Below are 7,380 nucleotides of genomic sequence, written 5' to 3'. Positions count from 1 at the left end.
CCGGTGGGTGCTGCGTTAGTGCAGCCTCTGCCATGTAAACAGCACTCGGGGAAACGGGGAAAGGCAGCAGCATCCCGTCCTTAACACATCCTCCAGCTATACAACACCCCCCAAAGTCAATCCAAGCACCCCATTCAGACTATGGGTGCAGACCCATAGCAGGGAAGGGTGCAGAAGAGCAGTACCGGCTCCATAGCAGTGAAGGAGACAATTTATAGGATATTGCCCTGCCCACAGCATCCTATAATGTCCAGAAAGTCCCTATTTCCCTGCACCCATCGCCCATACGACCGCCTTTGCACGACGATGGCAGTGCTCTGGGCTCTCCTTCCCGGTACACGCAGCAATTGAGACAGAAGGGCAAAATGAGTCGCCTTTAAATCCTATTTGTCTGTTTGCACTCACAGGTTTGCAGTCTACTCAGAGATCACTTGTTAAAGCATTTAAAAATGGAAAAAAAAGGCCCTGTCTTCCATCAGGCTGCGACGGGAGCCTCCATGTGCTCTCACCAAGATATGCATATTTTAAAAGCTTGGCAGGAAGAGGGCTCCAAACTACACAACTAAACAGATTTCATGCAGAACGCTCTCCGTACACACCAACCGCTGCAAGAGACCCTTTCCCTGCGCTACAGCTCTGCCAGGAGAGACCCCTTCGCAGCCGATGAGCTCTGGATGGCTCCTTCCCGTCTGCTGGGGAAGCCACTTGTCCGCCCTTTGCCTCCACTTAACTGTCCATAAACTGGGGATTAAAAACAAAAAACGACTTCTTTTGTCAAGTGATGGAGTAGGAACAATTGCCCGGAAAGAAATTTAACCCTCCTGGAGGAAAGAGATATCCCCAGCCCTTGTTTGTGTCCACACGTGGGGTGGGATGGATACTGCTCTGCTCCTCTGGCCACCCCAAGCACCTGAAGGGCATCTATTGTGCTGGAGAACAAAAGAACCTTTTTAGATGAGTTCAGGCCTGAAAATACACAAAAAAAGGGCAAATAAGCAGGAGAAAAAGGTGATGGTGTCAGCGGAGGGGCCAGGGTTGGGGTTGCTGCATGTCCCCTGCATCCCCCGGTACCGAGGATGCGTCTGTCCCTGTTTTGAGGTGGCATCCAGAGCTGAAACAGGGGATGGTCCTAAAATACAAGCGAGGGAATGGGAAAGGAGCCTCGGAAAGGAGGTAGGAGGCTGTACAAGGCTCTGTATCACCCAGTGTCCCTATATAAACCAAATACAGAAAGCATCCGGGGAGGCAGCTACAGCCTCCCAGGGCTGCATCCCTGGGGCAGGAGCTGCCTGCTCCCATCCTTGCTCCCGTCCTTCGGTGCCAGCAGTGTCACAGTCTCTGAGACGACAGGTACGAAGGACGGGGGAGGAGGAGGACATTTCGGAGAGCATCCCTGCCACGCTGCACATTCAGACGACAAGCTGGGGAGTCCACGCCGGGGACTACCTAGGGACACAGCCTTTCCCCTGCTTGCTTTCTGTGCGATCTTAAATGTCAGCCAGCAGCTTTCGGTAATGCACTTTCCTCCATTTAATGTAATAAGCTGAGTCTAGGCAAACCCTTCGCCTTGCCTTGGGAAGGCTTTGCAGCAGGCTGCTAGACAGCAGGCAGGCAGCTCCGCTAATACTAATCTCCTAATGCTGCCCCCTCTAAGCACATTAGAAACAGTCGAGTCCAACACGCTGCAAAGGCTGAGGCTCATCTTTAACTCCCGAGTGACTGTTAAAACAGTCCTAAGTTCTAATAGGAGGCACATTGGAAGAGAGCAAAGTAAGTTAAATAAGCAGCTGGCTGCAAAGAGAGCAATCTTTCAGCGATCTCTCCAATTCCTGGCACAACGCACGCGGCAGCCAGTTTAAGAGAAGCCGTCAGACCGTGCAGCAACAGAAAGCATTTATCTCGCTGAACGGTACCTAACAAGACAGCGCAGAGGGAAGAGGCAGACAGAAATGGGGCAGAGCATCGAAAGGATATCCCCATTTTTCTGCGTATCTTAAAGACAGAGCAGCAGTGCTTTTATATTTTCCAGCGATACCATTCGGTACTGGAGCAAAACCGCCTTTCACTGCAGTGGATGAAGTGGTTTCCTTGCCACCTCTCCCATACAGCATCTTTTACTGTCAATAAAACCCATTTGAAATTATTCTGCCCCTGCAAAATAAGGTAGGGAGTAGTCAGGAAAGCAAACTAACAACCTGCAAGGTTTCTGCTTATTTTAGATGGCAGAGAAACCGAAAATTGTACTGTGCCGTTTCCAGGAGAACATGTGGTTTCCGCACCCCATGCAGCTGCCACAGGGAAAACGCAGACACAAAACTCATCTGCAAACTCTCCCGAGTGGGACTGTTTCCCCTGCTTTTAAACTCAAATCCTCCTTTTAGGAATAGGCACGCAGAAAAGCTTTAATAACAATAAAAAGTGAAAGCTCGTAGGCAGAAATGACATTTCAGCCTGCCTGTAGCCTGGGGAAAAGGCACGCTGCTGCGTTCCCAGTTATCCCGGACAAGGGATCCCAGGTTTGTTACCTCCCGCGATGCTCCAGAGCATCTCCCTAATAAAGATCCTCTGTTAGATCCTCAGCTGGTGAAAACTACGGTAGCTCCAATAAAGCTGTCACATACCATTAGCTAAGAAACTGCTCTGATGTTTTTCTTGGTTATAAGGGTTTTATTAGCTGGGGCTAAGGCAAGGCTGAGGGAGAGCGTTACAAACTGTCCTGATCCTTTTAAGTCTGGGTAAAATCCCAACTAAACTCCGACTTCGGCGTGGCCGGCATCTCTCAGGACAAATCCCCCTTTCCACGCACTTGGGAAACGTGCGACTTGCACAGGTTGGGGTCAAATCTCTCTTTGTCGTAAGAGGTATTTAACAGCATCCCTGTGCAGTTCACTACCTCGAAGGAATCTGGTTTCATTTAACGCAGCAAAACAGAGCCAAGGCACTCGAGGCTGAGCAGCCAGGCCCTGCCTTCAGCCTGCTTCGATGGCAGGGGTCGGATGGAAGCGTTAAACCGCTGCCAACAAGCCTTTTAGCACAGAATTGGAGAAATCCAGCTGCAAAAAAGCAGCAGGGTTTCCCTCCTATGCATAGCACTAAAAAGCAAAGTGAAAAGCAAATATAAGCAGAGGAGCTATAGGATGTTATCGCACTTTACCTAACATGCACAAAATACCTGAGAGCAGCAGGGTAAGCTGAAAAATAAAACTAAGTAGTGGAAAACACTAGGTTTGTCCCAAAAAAGCAACGTTACCTTATGATGCATTAAAACTCTACCCTGTGCAAAGCTCACCTGATCCCATCAGATGTCCCGTGGCCCCTGGTGCTCACGTGAAGATGAAGCCGGTGTATTTTCCCCGGCGGGGTTTTGGTTACTTTTCAATCCTGCTCTTTATAGATGTGTCCCCCTTGTTTCAAAAAGCTGCCGGGGTTTTTCAGCCGAGCTTTCCCGCTGGCTGCTCTAGTGCCGTTTCGCACTGGGTTTGGGGAAACCGCCGGGTTTCGTGCGGCGCAGGGGGAGCGCGGGGTCGTTGTCGGCGGAGCGGGCGCTCGTGCTTGTAGGATGAGACTCCATCCCCAAATTTCACTGCCAAGGCGTGAGCTCCTCTGCGAGGGAGAGGTGGATTTGTGGTGCGCTTATTGCCTACGGGTGCTTTATTCGGCACAGGGGAAGCCGCGGGGGGGGGGAACGTAGCCTGGGAAGGGGGTGCCGGGATGGGGTCACATAGCGGGGCAGAGCCGCGGTGTCCTGCGGGATGACGGGGCTGGAACCATCTGGAAAGGTTTTTTGCGGGAAGAGCAAGGACCAAGGGGGAAGGGAGAAGGGATGCCATGACAACCTTTAGGGGTTTCCCAGGAAACCAGGGTCGCCATGGCAACTGCATCACTCCGGTCTGAATTAGTGACTTCCGCTGGAAGGCGTGTTCGCCACTTTAATCTTCTTGCGATAAGTGGCTGCATCTCTCCCAAATGCATTGCAAAAAAAGGAGGAAATATCCCTTTGTCTCCAGCTGGGTGGGTTTGAGGCTGCCCAGCCACGGCGAGGAGCCCGTCACGGATCCTGCATCCCCCGGTCCACGCCGGCATCGCTCCCCGCACACTGTCGGCTCCTGAAACCATTCCATTTTGCCTTTCGCCTCCCTCCTCCCCGCACAGAGACGCCGCACCGAGCCACAAATTTGTCGTTGGATGAAATAATGCCATAGGGTTGCAGGGGAAGGGAATTAAGAATAGAAAACGAGGGCTTTTTTTTTTTTTTTCCTATTTAAATCAGCATTGATTGCACTCGGTCTCTGACCAGATCAGAATTTCATAAATGTTCTACCAGGGGAGAAAAGGGAATCTGTGATGTGCCCATAATGGCACACCACATGTTTCAATATTAAGCATCATTTAACAATGCGGTAACACTGACTCTCTGCAAAATTAAATGGTTATTTCCCCCCAACCCCCTTCCAGTACTCTCTGCAACATGTTTTCCTCATCTCCCCACCCAATCCGGGGTTGTTAATCCAACAAGTGAGCTTATGTGATGGAAGGGAAATCGGCTACACGCTGCCTTTAGGGAAGGGGGGTGGAAAAAATCAGGAGCAAAGCAAGAGGTCCCCAAAAACAAGAAAACAAAAGCAGCCCTGCAACACGTTGCAGAACAGACACCTGTTTCAACGGTGAGTGTGTTTTGTCTTCATCCTCCTTCTCTTTACCCTTTAGCCGTCCTCTTCTTCGGAGAATTTTAAATCCTTTTTTTGGATCTTTAGAAAGGAAGGATCTAAAAAAATAAACGTATAAAAACGAGGGCACACACAGACCGACGATGGTGCATGTTCCACACAATACCGAGTACACAGTCACTTTGCATTATTATTGTTATTATTATTTTTTACCGCATCCTCAGATTCTGTTGCTGTTTGTTTGGTTTTGTTTTTTTAAACATCCGTAAAGATCTTTTTGATGTTCACACAGCCCCCCCCCCCAGCCACAAATTTGTCGTTGGATGAAATAATGCCATAGGGTTGCAGGGGAAGGGAATTAAGAATAGAAAACGAGGGCTTTTTTTTTTTTTTTCCTATTTAAATCAGCAGTGATTGCACTCGGTCTCTGACCAGATCAGAATTTCATAAATGTTCTACCAGGGGAGAAAAGGGAATCTGTGATGTGCCCATAATGGCACACCACATGTTTCAATATTAAGCATCATTTAACAATGCGGTAACACTGACTCTCTGCAAAATTAAATGGTTATTTCCCCCCAACCCCCTTCCAGTACTCTCTGCAACATGTTTTCCTCATCTCCCCACCCAATCCGGGGTTGTTAATCCAACAAGTGAGCTTATGTGATGGAAGGGAAATCGGCTACACGCTGCCTTTAGGGAAGGGGGGTGGAAAAAATCAGGAGCAAAGCAAGAGGTCCCCAAAAACAAGAAAACAAAAGCAGCCCTGCAACACGTTGCAGAACAGACACCTGTTTCAACGGTGAGTGTGTTTTGTCTTCATCCTCCTTCTCTTTACCCTTTAGCCGTCCTCTTCTTCGGAGAATTTTAAATCCTTTTTTTGGATCTTTAGAAAGGAAGGATCTAAAAAAATAAACGTATAAAAACGAGGGCACACACAGACCGACGATGGTGCATGTTCCACACAATACCGAGTACACAGTCACTTTGCATTATTATTGTTATTATTATTTTTTACCGCATCCTCAGATTCTGTTGCTGTTTGTTTGGTTTTGTTTTTTTAAACATCCGTAAAGATCTTTTTGATGTTCACACAGTTGGGATTGTTTGTGGTTGTGCAGTTGCCTGTCTTAAAGGCAGCCTGTTTGAATGCACTGTGGTTGATTCCCCCTTCCTCGATCACCATGTACTCAGACTTGCTGAGGGTGGAATTGCTGCGAGCCTTCCTCATCTCCTCGCTGGACGAGAGGTGCTGGCAGCTCCCGACGTGCATGTATTGGGCTTGCTCCTCACCTTCAGTCTCCCGGTGGTAGAAGTAGTTGAAATTGGAGACTATCACGGGCACGGGGAGAGCGATGGTTAGCACCCCTGCGATGGCACAGAGAGAGCCCACAATCTTGCCCCCAATGGTGATGGGGTGCATGTCCCCGTAGCCCACTGTGGTCATGGTCACCACCGCCCACCAGAAGGCATCAGGGATGCTACTGAAACCTGAACTGGGGTCATCGGCTTCTGCGAAGTAGACGGCACTGGAGAAGAGGATGACGCCGATGAAGAGGAAGAAGATGAGCAAACCCAGCTCCCGCATGCTGGCCTTGAGAGTCTGCCCCAGGATCTGCAGCCCCTTGGAGTGCCGGGAGAGCTTGAAGATACGGAAGACCCTGACCAGCCGGATGACTCTGAGGATGGCTAAGGACATGGCTTGCTGGCCATTGCCTTGCCTCTCAGCCAGCTCGGTGCCCAGCGTGATGAAGTAGGGAATGATGGCCACAATGTCAATGATGTTCATGATGTTCTTGGAGAAGGTGGCCTTGCTGGGGCAGGCAAAGAAGCGGACCAGCAGCTCGAAGGAGAACCAGATGATGCACAAAGTCTCCACCACAAAGAAAGGGTCGGTGAAGGACGACACCATGGAAGTAGCCGAGGACGAGGAGTTGGTGAAGACATCAGGTGGAAGAGGGCCACCGCCCGTCCCGAAGGTCCCCCCAGTTCCTTCATAGTCGTGGTCATCCCTGAATTCAGGCAGGGTCTCCAGACAGAAGATGACAATAGAGATAAGGATGACCAGGACAGAGACTATGGCAATGCCTCGGGCCGGCCCAGAGCTCTCAGGGTACTCAAAGAGGAGCCACACTTGGCGTTGAAACTCCTTGTCAGGAAGCGGCCGCTGCTCCTCCCGAATGAAACCCTCATCCTCCCGAAACTTCTCCATGGCCTCCTCCCCTAGCTGGTAGAAGCGGATCTCCTCAGAGAAGATATCGATGGGGACGTTGACGGGTCGCCGGATGCGCCCACCCGACTGGTAGTAGTAGAGAATGGCGTCGAAGCTGGGACGGTTACGGTCGAAAAAATACTCGTTGCGGAGGGGGTCGAAGTAGCGCATCCTCTTGCGTGGGTCCCCCAGCAGCGTCTCGGGGAATTGAGCCAGTGTCTTCAGCTGGGTCTCGAACCGTAACCCCGAGATGTTGATCACCACCCGCTCGCAGCACTCGTGCTCCCCACCGCCCGCGGGCTGGCCGGCGGGGACAGCGGCCGGAGTCGGGGGGTGTTCGTAGCGGTCCCCCCCGAGCAAAGGATGAGGATGCTGTGGCTTTTCCAGCAAAGGGTCTCCGCCGCCCCCCACCACGGTCATGCTGCCTTCCTCCCCTTCTTCGCCCTCTTCCTCCTCTTGGTCGGGGACCGGCTGGGGGGCGGCGGGGGGCAGCTGCTCGGT

At 51.0% G+C, this 7,380-nt stretch overlaps 1 protein-coding gene across 1 annotated transcript; it reads right to left on the bottom strand.

Moving 5' to 3' along the window:
- Positions 1-5,727: 5,727 nt before the first annotated feature.
- On the bottom strand, positions 5,728-7,374 carry LOC103908258 (potassium voltage-gated channel subfamily A member 3). The gene has a single exon (XM_009290603.1). It carries the CDS (start codon positions 7,297-7,299, stop codon positions 5,728-5,730), a length of 1,572 nt encoding a protein of 523 aa, XP_009288878.1. The 5' UTR covers positions 7,300-7,374.
- Positions 7,375-7,380: the final 6 nt, after the last annotated feature.

The sequence above is a fragment of the Aptenodytes forsteri genome, unplaced genomic scaffold (genome assembly GCF_000699145.1).
Source record: "Aptenodytes forsteri isolate BGI_AS27 unplaced genomic scaffold, ASM69914v1 Scaffold285, whole genome shotgun sequence".
NCBI classification, from domain to species: domain Eukaryota; kingdom Metazoa; phylum Chordata; class Aves; order Sphenisciformes; family Spheniscidae; genus Aptenodytes; species Aptenodytes forsteri.
Note: the sequence above shows the minus strand (reverse complement) of the source record. Positions and strands in the feature narration are given on the sequence as shown.

Excerpts from the sequence above, each read along its gene's own strand:
- LOC103908258 (XM_009290603.1), bottom strand. The coding sequence starts at position 7,299 with ATGACCGTGGTGGGGGGCGGCGGAGACCCTTTGCTGGAAAAGCCACAG.